This window comes from Rattus norvegicus, chromosome 8 (genome assembly GCF_036323735.1).
Source record: "Rattus norvegicus strain BN/NHsdMcwi chromosome 8, GRCr8, whole genome shotgun sequence".
Taxonomy (NCBI): Eukaryota; Metazoa; Chordata; class Mammalia; order Rodentia; family Muridae; genus Rattus; species Rattus norvegicus.
Window position 1 is genome coordinate 53,304,262 of NC_086026.1, and position 18,380 is coordinate 53,322,641.

Consider the following 18,380-nt stretch of genomic DNA (forward strand, 5'->3'; position numbering starts at 1 on the left):
AAAGGAGGAGGAGGAAGAAAAGGAGGAGGAGAAAGAAAGAACAGAAGAAAGAAAGAAAGAAAGCAAGCCTAGATCAATGCTTCTCCAACTTGAGTCAGCATTTCATCAACCCTCTAGATCAATCTGAAACTCATCTCACTTAACCTACTGACATTTGACACATCTGCTCTCTCCCTTCTCCTTGGTAAGTTTCCTGAGCATCCAACCTACTTGCTGCTGTCTCCTGGGACTCTCTCCCAGCACATCGGCCATTCTTCAGTCTTTCGGGTGGTTCCAAGCATCTTTGAAGCTACTTAATGTAAGAGAACCCCAGATTTCAGGCCTCACACCCTTCTCTGTCTACATTTGCCAATCTCTTTTCATATCATGGTTTTAAATAACCTGAGGGCTCTCAAATTTATAACCCCCAACCCAGATCATACCAGTCTTCAACATCTGCTCTGTCCATAACTCAGCAGGATTCCTAAAAGTCACCTTAAGTGCTATAACAAACCAGGCTATGTAACGTTGGTCTTTTTAAATTAACTAATATTTGTGCCCAATAAAGACATGCGACTCAGGAGCCCAGGATTTAAAAAAAAAAAAAAAAAAATCTGCTCACTCAGCAAGGCAACTTTCTTTTCTTAACTCTATACAAAGTATCTATTTACAGGCCTGATCCTACCACTAAACTGCTAGCTCTTCAGAAATCTTTCTGTGTCATTCCACCAAGCTAGTCCACCTTTCTCTTGAGCTCCTCCAAACCCAAGAAGGCTCCTTAGCGCTCTTTCCTAGAATCCTGTTTCACCGCTGTCCTGCCTGCTGTCTTCTCTGTGAAGCCTATGAGCCAGAAAGAGAATCCTTATCTCTGACCAGGAGCTTCTTCCATGAAGCTCTTCCAAGCCAAAAGAGCACCCAAATCCAGAGCCAGCCCAAAAGATAGCGCCCCAAAGGGAGCCAATTGATTCTTTAAAAAAAAAAGTCTCGGGGCTGGGGATTTAGCTCAGTGGTAGAGCGCTTACCTAGGAAGCGCAAGGCCCTGGGTTCGGTCCCCAGCTCCGAAAAAAAAGAACCAAAAAAAAAAAAAAAGTCTCTAGTTCGTCCCCCACACCTGAGCAACATCGCTTCATGGCGGAGGGCTTTAGACCAGGCAGAACCATTGTACCTAAACAGTGGGGCAGCTCAAGGCCATCCACCTGTCTTTGCCTGGGATCATAGAGCAAAGACCACAAGAGCTCTCCCAAGCAATCTGCCCTTACATAGGCAAGAGCTTTCCATTCTTTAGCGTCCTTATCTACCCTGGCTTTTAAAGGCACACCCACACTGCATCTCTTCAGGACGCACCTAACTGCAAATGACGAATGTCGTATCTAACAAGGCTTTCATGTTCTGCTAATAATTAGGTTTTCTATGTACCATAATCAACTGTCCTTTGACAGGCCTAATCTATCTGCTCCTCCCCACCCGCTCCCTTCCTCCAGCTTCCCTCTTCCTTAACTCCTGCCTTTCCCTTTTACTACCTAACCCATCACAAAACCCTGTTCACGCTGACGTCAAAGCACAGGTTACAGCCACCTCTCATCAATTCTCCTGCTTCCAAAAACCCAGCGAGTACTCACGTCTCCAAGCTAACCTTGTTCTGCTCTGGCTGTCTTTGGATCCATTCTCCATTAAGAATTCAGATCCAGGTCTCCCATCTCAGTGAATGGAGAACTGACCAAAAGAGGAGCATATTAGTGGACTAGGATATAAGCTGGAATATCCCTGATTTATCTAAGGGTCATGACATAGGGAGGTGCATGCCTGGCTGGAGGCAGGGTCTGACTATAAAGCCCCCTATATGACTCTAATGGTTTTATCTTTTTTCTGGGTGTCCTAGTTAGGATTGATATTGTTGTGATGAAACACCAGGACCAAAAGTAACCTGGGAAGGAAGAGGGGTTTGGGGGAGAAAGTGGGGACACATAGTGATATTGGTGGAGAAATGCGGGGGAGGAGCTAAGGGCTTAGAATTAATGATCCAGGCAAAACTGAAGTCTTGGGACTTATCTTGACACCCGCCTACTTGGTTGGGCAGTTTTCCTCATCAGTGAGGAGGAAGGGTGGGGTATAAGAATCAATTGGGAAGGGGTTGGGGATTTAGCTCAGTGGTAGAGCGCTTGCCTAGCAAGCGCAAGGCCCTGGGTTTGGTCCCCAGCTCTGGAAAAGAAAAGAAAAGAAAAGAAAAGAAAAGAAAAAAGAAAAAAGAATCAATTCGGAAAGAAAAAAAAAAAAAGAATCAAGTGGGAGCAGGCTGGAGAGATGGCTCAGTGGTTAAGGGCACTGGCTACTTTTCCAGAAGTTCTGAGTTCAATTCCCAACAACCTCATCTGTAGTGGGACCTGATACCCTCTTCTGGAATCTATATGTAGATAGAGTACTCATATACATAAAACTAAACCTTTTAAAAAATTTTTTAAATAAAATTTTAAAAAATAATCAAGAGGGGAGGAAATATATCAAGATATGCCTCGGCCTTTTTTTTTTTTTTTTTTAAAGGAAACCTAGCAGGGTTAGCATTGCATCTTTGTTTTATTTTGTTTTTATGGTTTTTGTTTATGTGTTTGAGTGCACATGCACTTTTGGAGCTCAGACCATGTGAGTGGGTGCAGAGGCAGGTGGATCTCTGGGAGTTCAAGGATAGCCTGGACTACATAGAAAAACCTTGTCTTGGGGAAATAAAGAAGAGAGGCTAAAGAGATGGCACTCACTGGCTGCTCTTCCAGAGGACCTGGGTTCGGTTCCCAGCAACCACATGGCAGCTCACAACTGTCTGCACAACTGTCTGCAGCTCCAACATCTGACACCTTCACACAGACATACATGCAGGCAAAATATCAATGCACATAAAATAAAAATAAATTATTTTGTTAAAAGAGTGACTGATGGGGTTGGGGATTTAGCTCAGTGGTAGAGCGCTTGCCTAGGAAGCGCAAGGCCCTGGGTTCGGTCCCCAGCTCCAGAAAAAAAAAAAGAAAAAAAAAAAGAAGAAGAAGTCAGGTTTGCAGGCTGGAGAGATGCCTCTGCAGTTAAGAGCACTGTCAGCTCTTCCTAAAGGACTGAGGTTCAACTCCCAGCATCTAAATGGCAGCTCGCTACTGTTTGAAACTTCAATTCCAGGTCATCTAACATCCTCACGCAGGCATATATGCAAGCAAAGCACCATTGCACACAATAATTAGTTCATTAAAAATAAAGTCATTTGCTTAAAATGAAAACACAAATTGCCCCTTCTTTTTTATTCTAAACCTGACGGCTTAGATAAAATTCTATCCTTTCTTGGGATAAGAGCCTCCCAGTAGTCACCTAAATGACCTGCATTGGTAGAAATGTAAAAGACGCTTGACTTTTACTACCTGAGCATGGTCTCTCTAGGCCTCAGCTACATTGTGCAATAGATGACTATAATAGTGGTTCTTTTACAGGACAATTAAGAAGTTTAAATGAGAAAACTAATATATGCAAAGTACTTATCACACGTCTAGTAACATACTTAATAAGTAGCCCATGAATGGATCATTCGAATAGTAATATTATCATGTTGAACGGACATAATCTTCTTTACCTGATTGATGGGGCTCTCTAAATATTGCTAAGAGATATACTTGGCTGTTCGTTTAAATAAATGCATTCTTAAATATAAATAAATAAAATTAAAAGGTAGGCAGAATAAGAGTCTATGGAATAGAATATTCCCAGCCCGGTAGGAAAACGTGGAGGAACATTAAGCCTTCCCTAAAATCTGAAAACTGATATGCTGCCTTTTCCCGTGATGCGACCCTCTGTCTCAGTATTTCCAGCGCCAGGACCTATCAGATTCCAGTCCACTTCTTTCCTTGCGCCACCGGCTCCAAACAGGCGTGCTTTTGCTCCACGTGGTTCTCTGTATATACCCGGTTGTCTTGGAGATCCACGCCGGGCGGGGCTCTACTGATGCAACAATAGGAACAAGCCAATAGCCGTGACGTATATCAGTGACGCAAACGCGGGGTGTGGCTTGGCCAGCCCGGGCGCGATGAGGCTGCTGCCCGCTGGGTGGCGCCGATTTCCCGGGGAGGTCCTTTCTGGGCCCCCGGCGGAGGTGGGGGAGAGGCGGGCAGGCACCGAGCGAGGCCAGGGAGCCCTCTGCGTCAGCCACTGCTCGCTGCGCCGCGCCAGTACCAGCCAGGACTCATCCGCAGCTCCATGCTTGTGCCCGGTTCGACTCGTCCATCCTCCGAGAAGAGGCAGGTACGTGCCACCTGTCGCAGGTCGGGGAAGGGAAAAGCCAGGGTCAGTACCAGCTTTGAGACTCGGAAAGTAGGGTATCAAAGACATCTTGGGCAGTCTGGACATGAGGAATGTAGGACGAGGGCCAGCTGTGCGGAGGGGGTAACTCCAGCCGAGGGTGCCAGTGTGTGAGAGGGGCTGCCAGCTGACAGCTCCGAGTGCCAGGAAGAGCCATCTGTGTGCTGATCAGTGTGTTCTGAGGAAACACTGTAACCGCGGGTACAGGTCTCCCCGCCCTGTGTGTTGTGTGGCCTGAGAATGACGTCTGGACCCTGACATCCCCTCTCCCCACGTGTGTGGGCAGCTACCACCCTCCCTGTTGTTAAACCTCCTGGGGCTGTCTCTTGGTCAGTTTTCCAAGGCGGGGGAAGGGGGTTAGGGGGAAGCCAGCAGTTAAGCGGAAGGGAAAATTTTTCCACCAATCCCAAATCAGAAAGAGGCAACTTTGAAATTCTCACCAATCCCAAAGCAAAAACAGCCATGCAATATTCTCTGAAATGCAACTTACCAAGAGGAGTCCTGGTCAACTGCTTCTAGCTCTTCTGAGGAGAGAGAGCTCCTAGCTCTTAACTCCAGAGCTTTTGAGAATAGAGTTGAAGATCCTAGTAGGGCTTCCCAACCACAAAACAAGAGGCATGGAGAACTGGTGGAAGAGCTGGGGTGGGGGTGTCCCCTACTCTTTGATGCTGTAGATGCATGCTGCTCTGGAATGAGGATTGGAATGAGGGCGTCCTCTAAAGTGCATCACCAGGACCCAGTCTGAGTCAGTACCGTGTGCTGAGACAGGGTGGAGGCACCAGCCCCGGGGCCTTCCAGTCTCCAGGGAGAGCCATCAAGAAACAGAAGAAATCATCTTGGGAGCAGACAGGTGCACCGAGGCCAGAGAGGCCCTCCTGTCATGACCCTGGCCAGCCTGCCCTTGATACCCCGGAAGCCTGAGCCCTCCAACAGGTAGACTGGAACTGCCCCTCTGGAGCCAAGCATTCTCCTGGCAGCCCAGAGAAGCCACACTTGATTTATATATATATATATATATATATATATATATATATATATATATATATATATATATAATTTTTTTTTCTGAACAAAGGGGAAAGGAGTGTGGCCTGTCGCCTTGGGAAAGTGGCAAAATCTGTCTGACTTTTCCATTTGGGAGATGTGGACTAGTTCAGAAAACCACAGGGCTGGTGTCTGGTGTCGCAATCCCGGGGGGTAGCCCAAAGCCTTTATCTTCTATTAAGGGTTGTCTGCTACAACTGCCATTAGTAATGAATAGATGAATGGACATGGCCAATAAGCCTGGCGTTATTGAACCCTGGCTCTGTTTGAGGAAGCTTAAAACTATTGTTTTATCCTTATCCTTGTGAGATGTAATCACACCTTATTATTCATGGTTTTTGTTTATTTGTTCCTTTGAGTTTCTCCTTTGTGTGCATTTGTTTGGTTGGGTTTTTTTGGTTTCCTTTGGTTTGGTTTGGTTTGGTTTGGTTTGGTTTGGTTTTGAGACAGAGTTTCATTGTGTTGCCCTGGCTGTCTGCTTTGTAGACCAGGCTGTCCTTGAACTCAGAGATCTGCCTGCTTCTGTCTCCCAAGTGCTGGGGATAAAAGGCATGCGCCACCATACTAGCTCTATGATTCAGTTTTACAAACTACATAGCTAAGATTCAGAGACTTAAGTATCCTCAGAAGTTATCTTAGATCCATGAAGGGAAAGAATAAGAATTCAGGCCTAGACCTAGAAGTCCACTGTAAAAACAGTAGTGGACTGAAAACCAAGGGCTGGTCCCAGCCACTCTTCTCTGCCCGTGTCCAGAGAGGAGCTAGGTCCTCCCTATCTTTTTTTTCCTTTTCTTTTTTTTTTTTTTTTTTTTTTTTTTTTTCAGAGCTGGGGACCGAACCCAGGGCCTTGAGCTTGCTAGGCAAGCGCTCTACCACTGAGCTAAATCCCCAACCCCGGTCCTCCCTATCTTAAAACACCAGCAGCTGGGTTAGCAGTTTGGCCTCTTCGTGTTCGCTCAACTTGTGACGGACAGCACTAGAGAATCCACCTTCTCCATGTCTGGGACTCAGACTCATCCCCAGCCCTCTGCTCTGACCCCTGATCCTTCCTGTTATTTCCAAGTATTCCCAGGATTCTGGCTCATTCTCTGCTTCCACCCAGTCACTAGGCATTGGGTGGAAGGTGGGCTTGTCACTGCCCCTTTAATTCTCCTGGGGCCTGGAATGCAAGTGAGTTGCCATCTCGGCGAGGTCAGATAAGATACTATATATATCTAGCTAGCGTAACCTGAGCTCCGGATTACCCAGCCCCAGTCAGACTCCAGCTTCTAGACTCTACAACAGCCGTCTTTTCCCTGCGAGGAAAGAAGCCCCCAGATCCCATCCAGTGCCCCCGGACACAGGTCAGTAGCCCTCTCTTTGGTGTCAGAGCTTCAAGTATGGCTAAGTAAAGCCTCATTGAGTTCGGGAGAGCATTTGAGAGGCTGCCCGCTGGACTTGGTGAGCGTTGTAACCAAACCCAAATGCTCCTCAAGATATGGGGACAGAGGACAACTGAAGCCCTAAAGGTGGGGGGGTGAGACTCTCTCCAGGGCAGGGAGCACTAGGAGGGGTACTTGAGCAAAGGGGGTGAAGAAGAAAATCACAAGATACCTTCTGCTTCTAGGAAGCCTGTTTCTTTGCCTTTTCTTGGACTTGTAGAGATATCTATCCATCCCAACCCCAAATCGAAAAACACCCTGTGTGATCCCCCCCTAGGCCCACCCACCTCTCCACAAGCCAGGATACTTGTCCTGATCTCTCTCATCTCTGATCTCTTCACTTTACCTCTTCAACTCCCATCCCCTCCCCAAGTTCTGGGCACCTCCAAAGTGCAAGAGAAATGGAGACCTGCACAAATTCCTTTACAGGACCTCCCCTCCCCAAAGCGAGAGGATTCTGTGATAAAAGTAGGTGGGTTGCTGCAAGCATCTGATAGAGAGCAGTGCTAGCAACAGGTCAGAGGGTCAGGCTCAGGGCTCAAGAGGCCTGAGAGGAGCCGATGGTATAATGTAAATGTACAGCTCTTGCCATTTTCTCCACTCTGTCAGGGTGGACACTTGTGGCCAGAGAGTCTAGCAAGGGATCCAAGCAGCAAGGAGGAAGGGTCATAGGTGTGACAGGGTGTCTATCCCCCTCTTAGTCCTCAGTCAGCACATTCTGATACAATTAGCAGGCAGCTTTGGGAAGCTCTGAGGTCACTACTGCGGAGGTTCCCGAGCACCTAGTGAGACTGACTGGGTCTCCCTGCTGACCTGCCCTGAACATCTGGGTAGGAAGAAAGGGACTTAGTGGTGTTTTAGGTGTGTCCATGAAGTGTCTTGTAGGGTAGAGGACGTAAGTGAGGGCAGTGACAAAGCCACAGATGTGGCTAGGCCTATGCCTCAGAAAGATGAGCCCATCGGGACAGAAAGGGGCATGAATCTGCTAAGAGGTGGTGTATCACCAGTCCTCTGCCTCCAGGGCCAGGAGTGTCTGGGATTCTTGAGGCTTAAGTCCCTCCTCCAGCTGGGCAGGTTAGGGAGCCCTTCACGTGAGCTACAGGAAATGACAGTGACTGATGACAGTGACTTGATGCCAGGTGGTTGGTTGCCTCAAGGGAACAGGGTTCGTTTCAACCCCTGACTCACCTAGTGTGGGTACTTTGGGGAGTGGGCTAAACTGCAGCCGTGGGAAGGAGGCTCAGGGATATGTCTGCCACCAAGCTGGGGCCCAGAAGCCTGTGCTGGGGTAGATGCCAGTACCAGGGGACACACAGGGCTTGGCAGAGAGGATGAAATAGAGGCCTCGATCACCATCTCTCCCTCGATCAGTATTGTGCTGCAGCTCAGGTTACACCAGGCTTCATTTTCATTCACTTACAGTGGAAAATCCAGGGGCTGCTCCCGCAAGCAGCCTTCTCTCCTAGCGGGATAAATAGGCGTGGGCATCCTGGAGGGGTCCTCCTTTGACTTCACAGGCCCATGGCCCTGCTTTCAGGACAGGGGATGGATGGCTTCAGGGTAGCTGCAGTGAACAGAGCTCAGTTCCCACCCAGCAGAGACAACTGCAGCAGCCTGACAGCGGGAGAGGGTCCACATGACTTGCAGAAAGAACTGATTCGGGTTGGGGATTTGGCTCAGTGGTAGAGCGCTTGCCTAGCAAGCACAAGGCCCTGGGTTCAGTCCCCAGCTCCGGAAAAAAAAAAAAAAAAAAAAAAAAAGAACTGTTTCCTTACCCACAAATAGACGCATTGATAGCATGACCGCTTAAAGCTGCCGGGGGAACTGAGTTAGTGTGCTAGAGCCCTAGTCGGTGCATCTTTAAATGTTAAGATCTGAAATATCGGGGGCTGGGGATTTAGCTCAGTGGTAGAGCGCTTACCTAGGAAGCGCAAGGCCCTGGGTTCGGTCCCCAGCTCCGAAAAAAAGAACCCAAAAAAAAAAAAAAAAGATCTGAAATATGGACAATAAAACTTTACTTAAGTTTCACTCTTAGGGGCTCATACTTAACAATCCCAGCTCTTGGGATATGAGACAAGACAGAGACTTTGAGGTCAGCCTAGACTCGTCCAAAAAAACAAAAACAAAAGCAAAACAAGGCACTATTTAAATTTCTTGTACATTTAAAAATACGAATTTTTTTTCGTTTTCATTTAACGCAAACAATATAGCCTTTGCAATTATGTTTCTTAAACCTGAGAATGTATGCATCTAAAAAAGTTCAAGCTTTCGTCTGCCTTGAGATTTTCAGGACCTCTACACTTAAGGACACTGCCAGGAAGGCTAGGGAGGACCAAGTACATACAGGATGAGGCTATCTGGCAGACAAAGTCAAAAGCTGCATTCAAGGTCCTCAGTGAGTTCTATGCCTGGTCTGTAGGTGTGTGGGACCAGTTGGCTGGGAGCCTTAGCTGCATGGCTCCGTTGTCCCAAGAGGAAGCCAAGTGCATCTGTGCAAAATGATGCCACCATGCCAGTTTCTGTGGGGAAACTTTGCAAAGCGATGGAGACTCTCAGAGAGAAGGGAGACATCAAAATCTCTGTTAAAAAAAAAAAAAAAAAAGGCAAGAGTAGGAACTACCACCACCACCGCCACCGTTGTCCAAGGTGGCAGGCCCCTGGGGAGGTGCAGCCAGCAGCCACATGCCTGAACTTGCCAGTTCTGGAAAAACAATGAGAGAAGCCAGGCAGCAGGGGCCCCACACTGGACAGGGAGGAGTGTGGGGAATCCCAGCCAATAGGCTGGCCTCCCACTGCCCCATGAAAGAGCCATTCAGTCCCAGGCGTTCCTGTGGCAACAGGGAGACTCAAAGCCATGAGAGTGCTGCCCGTCTTGCGCAGCAAGGCCATAGGCAGATTCCCCAACTGAAGCTCCCGCCCATGGTGCATTCAGTAGCCTCCAGGGACAGCAGGACCAGGTAAAGCCAAGAAATACTAATGTAGTAAACTGTCTTCTCACCTGTGAGGTGCTGGAACTTTTGTCCAACAAAAGTATTGCTTAGTAGAGGGGAGAGATGTGTGCAAGGTTCTGGCTCCAGAAAGAAACCCTCTCCTACCCTGGGAGCTGTGAGGTAGGCATTAGAACTGACAGTTTCCAGGGGACTGTGATAGAGCAACTGGTGGTTGCCTGCCAGATTGGAGCAGACAAGAGAGCTGGGATTGGGGAGCTCTCCCCAGGGTTCTATGAGCTAGAAGATGGGGCTTCAGGTTCAGGTCTTAAAAATGCCAGCGCTGTCTGTCCCTGTGGCTGTATCTTGTTTGGCCTGAGCACTTGTGCGTCATACTCCGGGCTAAGAGAGGTCACAGGCTTGAGGCAGTGCCCACAGCATACCAATTCGCTTGGAGCCTCAGTCTGGGAGAAGGGAGGGAGAGCTGTGGGGCGGAGCCATGAGCTCATACAGGGAGGGTGGGGGCCAATCTGATTGGCTGTGGGGTGTCCCAGAGCCCAGCTCCCAAAGCCTGGAGTCTCTTTGACTTTGCATTATTGATGGAGTTCTCCAACATGGAACAGAACTGGACAGGTCCCCTGCCCCCACCCCTAGGCCTCTGTCCCGCCCCCCACATACACCCCAGTGATTTCCCCTTATCAGTCCTTCAGACTCTCACCCAGTTACCATCTCCCAGAGCAGACTGGAAGTTCCATGGGAGGAGGGAGTGTAGTGGACAAGAAAGTGTCCATGCACAGGGTGTTGGGGTCCCCTGAGCCAGGCAAGGAAGACAGTCAGATGGACAGTCTTTCTGGTGACAACCAGGACTGAAAATTACCAGAGGTCTCTGGCACAGTTAAGGAACTCTGTTCCGCGGCCACCTCCTCACCTTCCACCTCTGCCTCTATCCCCAGCCTTCAGTGGCTTGAGTTTCTACAACCTTCTGCCAAGCTCTCGGCATTTGGGGCTTGGCACCAACTCCTCCCTGCCCTAGTGAGTGTGGCTGCTGGCCTGGACAAGCTGTGGGCTGCTTGAGCCAGTGTCTGCTGAATGGCTAGATGTCTACCCACTACCCACTTAACTCACTGGGGGTGGCAGGGGGAGCCTGGCGCCTGGGCTGAGGTTGAGCCGGCCAGGCCAGGGGATGGCCAGCCCTGCCATTATTATAGCTTACAAAGGGAGGAGCTGGGCTAGCTGGGGAGAAGATAATAGCCAGTCATTGTTAAGTGCTTTCCCGTGTTATTATCTCTCGGTCCTCACAGCAACCCTGCAAGATAGGAATCCTGATCGTTATTATGCTCTTTTACACGGGAGGAAGTCGGGGCTTGAAGAGGTTTGACAACTAGTGTAACTTTGCTCCACGAGTCTGACACAGGGGGAGTCAAAACCAGCCCTGGGGCCAGTGAGATAGCTCAGCAAGTAAAGGCCCTTGCCACCAAACCTGACAACCAACAGACAAACCCCCAAACAACATGCATGGTGGAAAGAGAAGCTGACTCCTACCAGTTATCCTCTGACTTTCATATGTGTGTCGGGTGTGTGCGTGTGTGTTCGCTTCCCCCAACACCACCCTGAGGCCTGCCCTCTATTTAAGGGTCCCTGAAGAAAGGAGTCTGGTCCTCCAAGCCTCTTTCTCCAAAGCACCTTCTCCCCTCTTGCCACATGGTGGAGGGGTTCTAGGAGTCTCCAGATGAGGTAAAAGCAGGGCTGATGGGAAAGGCTGCTGGGCCATGTCCTGGGTTCCAATCCTGACTCTCTGTAGCATGTGAACTTGGGCAAGCAAGCATCACTGCTCGTATCTGTACAATGGGTTTAAAAATACACGGCCTCTAGAGCTGTTCAACCTCCACACTTTCCGTGATTAATCTACAAAAACCTGAAGTCTGGGAATGTCTGCAGTACGGGATCTTGACTCTAGGGGGCGCCACTCACACAAGTCAAGTAACTCCAGGATCAGTTTGTCACCTACATTAGTCCCGAAACAGACAAGGCCAAACCCCAGAAGAGAATAGATAGGTTCTACCTATCCCTGGTGTGGTCCCCTTTGTGAAAGAGCAGCAGGTACCTGTGTCCAAGAATAATACAAGGAAGGACTGGAGTCCAAGGTCCAGCCCCCTCTGCCAGACAATCCCTCCCACCTCCCACCTCCACTTCCTTTCTTTCCTGAGACGTCTTTTTCTTCAGTCTTCCAGACATCTCCGCGGGGAAGGGGGAGTCTTTTATACCTGAAGGTAGTATTGCTTGCCAAAGGTAGGGGAGCATTTATAACTCAGAAATGCTCACTGTCCCCCAGTCTATGCACTGAGGGTGGTGGGATTCCTCTCCCCTACCCCCCAGCCCTTGCCAACTCTAAAGTTCCTGCCAAGACTTACGAAAAGACCCACATGGGATTCAGCTGGAGACTCTGACACAGAGGGCTGGGAAACAGGAGAGGCTGGGCCTTTGGCTAATTTTTTTTTCTTGTGGGTACACGGATAGGTACACCAAGCCCATGGACAGACCTTTTTGCATGCTTGTTTCTCTGAAGCTGGCCAGCCTGTTACAGACAGGCCCCAAGTGGCCCCTGTTGAGCCTAAGGTCCTGGCCCACCTGGCATAAAAAAAACAATCACAGAGTGGGCCTGCTACCTTGCAGGGCTCTTTGACAGCTGCTTTCCTTGTCTTTCAGCCCATGAGGCTCCCAGTACCCACTGAGTACCACCCTGAAGGATGTCCCAGCTCTCCTCCACCCTGAAGCGCTATACAGAATCGTCCCGCTACACAGATGCCCCTTATGCCAAATCGGGCTATGGCACCTACACCCCTTCTTCCTATGGGGCCAACCTGGCCGCCTCCTTCCTGGAGAAGGAAAAACTTGGTTTCAAGCCGGTCTCCCCCACCAGCTTCCTCCCACGGCCCCGCACCTACGGCCCCTCCTCCATCCTGGACTGTGACAGGGGCCGCCCCCTGCTGAGATCTGACATCACTGGGGGTAGTAAGCGGTCTGAGAGCCAGACCCGTGGCAATGAAAGGCCCTCAGGCAGTGGACTCAACGGAGGCAGTGGATTTCCTTATGGAGTGACCAGCAACTCCCTCAGCTACCTGCCCATGAATGCCAGAGACCAGGGCGTGACCCTGGGCCAGAAGAAATCGAACAGCCAATCAGACCTGGCCCGGGATTTCTCCAGCCTCCGGACCTCAGATAGCTACAGGACTTCAGATGGCTACCGGGCCTCAGATGGCTTTAGGATAGACCCCGGAAACCTGGGTCGCAGCCCCATGCTGGCCCGCACACGTAAGGAGCTCTGTGCCCTGCAGGGCCTCTACCAAGCAGCCAGCCGTTCTGAGTACCTAACAGACTATCTGGAGAACTATGGCCGCAAGGGCAGTGCACCACAGGTGCTCACACAGGCCCCTCCCTCCCGAGTCCCCGAAGTCCTCAGTCCCACCTACCGACCAAGTGGCCGCTACACACTGTGGGAGAAGAACAAGGGCCAGGCTTCTGGGCCCAGCCGCTCCACTTCTCCAGGGCGAGACACCATGGTGAGTTTACTCTTGGGGATCCGGTGAGGGGCTGGGAAGACAGTTAAAAAGAGCCAGGTTAGGAACAGAACTCCCAATCTGACTGATGATTGGTGGTGGACAAGCAGTGGAGGTCCTCCATGATGATCAAGCATGACTTGGTGGCCCCATGACACAGAGCCATGGGGAAGGGCTGTCCCATGCTTCAAAGACCTACACACTTGGGAATGGTCCAAAGATGCTCTAGAATGTCCAGGCACCCCTCTACTTTGTTCTTCTCATTCTGTGCTCTGTGGGCTCTGGTCCAGCCAGGGCTGGATGTCATAGTAGAAGTGATCAGCATGTTTCCTGTGTGAAGAGAGACATCCTCCCACCCCCATTCCTGCTCTGGATGATTCTCTTCCTGTCCAGGCATGAGATATTAGTAGTAGCAAGGCTCTTCCCCTGATGCCAGCAGGCTTTGAGTCAGGGTATCCGGATAGTAGGGTTGTATCTTTGGAGAAAATAGCGTAGAGTCTTTTGTCTAGAGATAGGGATGATCTAATACCTCGGTGCTCCAGCCTGCCTGGACTGGAATAAGGGGAGAGGCTCTGCTGGAGATTAACCAAGGGCTGGCATGGTCTCCCTCACATCTAATCCCTGAACACGCCTCCCTTCGGGCAGTGACTACTTTCCTCCTCTCCTGTAGTTATTGGTGTGTCCAATAGGTGGCGAGCTCTCCGAGATTTAAAATGATCGTATCTCTACCTCCCTCCCGTGTGCCTCTGGCAACTCGGAGCTCAGCTGACCTGCTGATTGCATGGATGGATGGATGGATGGATGGGTGAATAGATGGGGGTGGGGGTGGTGGATTGATGGGCAGCAGAACGCATGGGTAGGCAAGCATGTGGTAAGAGTGCTGTGTTGTCTGTTTCTTTATGTACCCCTCCTTATAGAGCATATGTCCTTTGTAATGGAGAGCTATGTATGCCACAGCAAGAGATAGTGCTTTAGAGAGCTTGTTCGGGACTAGGGACTATAGCTGGGTCATAGGCTAAAGTGTGTCATGACGAAGGGCCTTGGGACAGCTTTGATTGTATTACTTAAAGTGTTTTGGCTTTGCTGGGCCACCTGGGAAGTACCATGGAAGATACAAAAACTATGTCTCACAGGACATTCAGACTCTAGCCGTCAGGGTTGGCTACAAGCCTGGGACGCTGTAGAGTCCATTCAGAACATGTCCAGTGTTGTTCACGGAGGTGATGGGCAAGGGAAAGGCTCCTCTTGGTGGAGGGAGCCTCTGCTGACTTCTTCCTTTGCTCAGAAGAAAGGAACTCTCCTCATATAGGCATGCTTGTGTGTGGGGTCCGCAGGCGAATCATCTATGGGCTTAAGAGTTCGGCCCTCTGAAGCCAATGCTCCCAGGACAGTGCCTTAAAATTGGCCCTGTTAGAAGCCTTTCAGGTTGTCTAAGCCAAGGCTGAAGCCTTCTGGGCCAAAGGCAACATACACTCCAGACTCCCACTGGATCTGCTCTTATCTGTCATCTTCCTCAAAGCCTACTATTTACGACTCTTCCTGGAGCCTGCTGTCCCCTTTCCCATCCTTTCTCCTTGGACACCTGGCCCTACCCCAGCCCAGGGCCAAAAAGAGTTGTTTTCAGAAAGAACCTCAAGCAAACTCAGTCACCGGAACCCGCATCCCTCCCACCTAGCAAGGCACAGCACTGTTAGGTGGTCAAGAGTGCCCTAAAGCCAAGCTAGGATTTCATCCTGAGCTCTGCTCAGTACAATACCACCAATCAGGAGCGAGCTCTGTGGTCTCACCACCCTAAGACCGTCACCTCACCTCAGCCCTCTTGATGCTCACTTCCTGGGGCTGATTGTATCCTAAGGAAGTGAGAGCAACTTTTTTGGTGCCTTGAAACCTGCCCCGTCACAAGCTTCTCAGTAAGCTCTGTTCTCCCAGGATGGCTTCTTTCAAAAAAAAAAACAGCGTGGCTTCTTCTCTCGGTGCTCTGTTTTCTAGCTCTGCACTCTCTGTACCACTCATGCACTGAGGAGTGTGGCTTTCTCTGGAGGTTTCCTTCACTCCTAAGTCTGTTTGCTCTTCTGTAAAATGAAAGGAGCTCATAGTTTCTGCGTCATAAATTACTGTGAAAGAGCCTGACGCATAGTAGGTGCTCAATAAAGGTCCGCCATCTTTGCTCCTGGCTTTAGGACACAAGAGAAGTGCAAGCCAGTCCTGCCTTCAGTTCACTTCAGGAAATCCATGTTTATATGACTACAGTAGGAGGCAGGCCTGGGTGCTTGTGCCTCCTCCAGCGGTAGGGAAGGGAGAGGTCATCTGGGGCTGAGAGAGGCTGCCCGTGACCTCTGAGAGGCACGGTCTGACCCTTTAACTTTGGATACCTATCAGCTCAGACGGATTTCCTCCTCTATAAACGCGAACGATGGCACCTGCCCTGCCCACCTCACAGCGTTGCCACGAGGCCCAAACCAAGCCACGGAGGTGGAGTCATCTCCAGCCAATAAAACAGTAACGGCCAACCTGAGCTTGGAGCTCGCTTCACAGGCTCCACTGAGCATGAGTAATGGAGGCACCACCAACATGCCAGTGAGTGAGGATGCAACCCAGCCCCGGGTCTCTGAGGGTCTCCCCCTGAGACTCCACTGTCACTGAAAATGCAGGGTGGTGAGCCAGCCACCACCAAGGATTGTCACTGTCCCACTGAGCATTGCAGGTGGCTCAGCCCACAGAGAGCCTAGAGCCAGAGAGCACCAACCCAGTCAGCCCCCCCCCCATCCGCCCCACCTCTTCTGTTCCTGGGGCCTATGGAAGGACAAGCTGTTCCCACTGAGCACTGCCAGGCCCGTGTTTTAACCCTACAATCCTTCCTAATCCTCCTGTGATCCACCCCCCCAGCTGCTCCCCGGCCAGCCCTGGCACACTGCCTTCTGGCCTCAGGCCTTGCACTTGCCCCTCCCAGGCCTCGCCTCCTCTCCCCAAGAAGAGCCACGGGTTGGCCCAGGGCCCTTCCGAGCATAGTCAGCAGGCTAGGAACCTGCCTCTTCCACACGGAGGCAGGGACTGAGGCACCAGGTCTGGCTGAGGCTGTTCTCTCTGACACACAGGATCTTATGCGCCCTTCCTCTCTGCTCGGGGTGGGGAACTGTTTCTAGAAGTGATGGAATGTGAGTCTCTGGGTCCCGTCTGCCGATGGGGTTGCTGACTCATGTTCTGAAGCCTTGGGTCCCAGCTGTTCAGTGACAGGGAGATTATATAAGCCAGAGTCCTGTGATCCTCCTCTCGGGTGGGACTCTGGACTTGAACAAGTGGAGGATGGCAGAGAGGGCCCAAGAACTCCAGGACAAAAAGCGGACGTTCCTCTCCTGTTCCCTGCCTTCTCATTCTGTTGACTCAGCCTCACTGGACTGCACCTCTCCTGTCTTACTTGTCCATATTGACAACCTGACACCCTGGGGCCCATCCTTACCTGGCCTACCCCAGCCAGGCTCAACCACTCCAAGGAAACCAAACTTCCTGAGGGTTTCAGCCTGTGCAAAAGGCACTCAGAAGAAACATAAAGTGAGTCCCCATGACCAGAACAAGACCTAGTTATCAAGGAGGAAGAGCAGAGGATTTGGGCATGATTATCAGAATCACCGTAGTGCTAATTTCTCCATCACTCGAAGACTCGCCTGGGCAGGGAGGGACCTGGCAGCTGTCCTTGTCATGACTTTCCAGCTCCACTTTTCAATTGATTTCCAGAACCCTCCATCTATCCTCTCTTCCCTTCAGCCACCCCCCCGACACACACACACACACACACACACACACACACACACACTCCAGGATGTCACTTTAAGTTAATATAGTGCTGGGGTGGGGCAAAGCAACACAAGTTAATCCAAGCCTAGCAAAATGTTCCCTGCCCCTGGGGGACCCGCTCCACTGACCATCAGCCTCAGAAACAAACATCATGTTCAGAGCTCGGCGCTGCACACGTGGTCCCTCGTCCCCTCTTACCTCAATGGATACATAAAACTAGCACCCGAGACAGAGCTATAAGCAATAGAAGGAAGTGTGTGGGCTTCTAGAATAAGGCTGGTTCAGGCCAGATTTCCTGGGGCTTGAAAGAGCACAGAACATTTGACCTGTGGGGGTCTAATTCCTACAAGGAAATAGTTTCCTACCGCTGATGGGGGAAGGGTAAACCGACTCTCCTCTGCAAAGGATACCGTGGGCTAGAAGCCCACGAAAGCTTTCCCCAAACTCAGAGCCCCTGCCTTTTCAGGTCTCAATTAAGCCAGGAGATAGACACTTGCTAGGATCTGGACCACTGGCCCTGAGACATCTTCCTGAACCCAAGCAGTATCACCAAACCCTGGACAAAGCTGCCTACTGGGATCTGAGAACAGGAGAATAGTTTCAGTCCCTGATCTTGTAGTTCGAGCCCCCACTGAGGTAGAGAAAGTGACCTGCCCTACACCAGAGGCAGGAAATAGCTCAGAGAAATAGTGGCTTTGGGCTGCAGGATTCAACCTAACCCATATGGCTCTGTATATTTCAGACTTAAGTCATGGAACCTTAGCCAGATTCAGACCCCAAGGGGGTCAGACTCCTTTTTATGGAGCCTACTTTAGGATATGGCTGTGAAGAGAGCAGGTCTCACAGGAGTTTGCCTAGTTGAGGAATAAGCCATGGGTCTTCCCTGGCTTCGTTTAGCAGCAGTAGGACCTGCTGGACAAGACTGGACGCTGTGCGAATCTGTTGCACTCACCCTAGATTTCTCAAAATACACCCATGCAGCAGCTTTCCCCATCTGTCCCTCCCCGCTACCAGAAACACCCACACCTCCCCGGCAACCTCCTGCATCCCAGGAAAGAGGGAGAGCATGCTGGCACAGCACCAAGATGGGAGTGCACATGTAATTAAGTCTAAGTCGTGGGAGCAGAGGTCATGCTCCAATAGGTGAGCATCTCTTGGCCAGCAACCCCCACCCACAGTACACTACACTTGCTTGGCATGTAAGACCAGACACACCCCTTCCCCTTGAGGACAACTGCAGCTTGCAGGATTCCCAGCAGAGCTTGGTCTGGCCCTCTTCACTAAGCCCTCCTTAAGGAACCTCCAGCCCTGCCCTGGAGGAGAGTCAGGGTGCT

General features: G+C 50.6%; 1 protein-coding gene across 5 annotated transcripts in view; it reads left to right on the plus strand.

Annotated features, from left to right (window-relative positions):
• The first annotated feature begins 4,002 nt into the window (after positions 1-4,002).
• The window catches only part of Usp2 (ubiquitin specific peptidase 2), a 28,537-nt gene continuing 14,159 nt past the window's right edge, over positions 4,003-18,380 (plus strand). The window contains exons 1-2 of one of the 5 annotated variants that reach the window (XM_039080702.2): positions 4,004-4,244; positions 12,404-13,257. In XM_039080702.2, the coding sequence (XP_038936630.1) occupies positions 12,445-13,257 (813 nt within the window). In that variant the 5' untranslated portion in view covers positions 4,004-4,244; positions 12,404-12,444. Of the gene's footprint in view, positions 4,249-4,616; positions 5,239-6,126; positions 9,728-12,403; positions 13,258-18,380 lie in introns of those variants that run through there. The other 4 variants (XM_039080703.2, XM_039080704.2, NM_053774.3 and 1 more) reach the window with 4 other exon arrangements.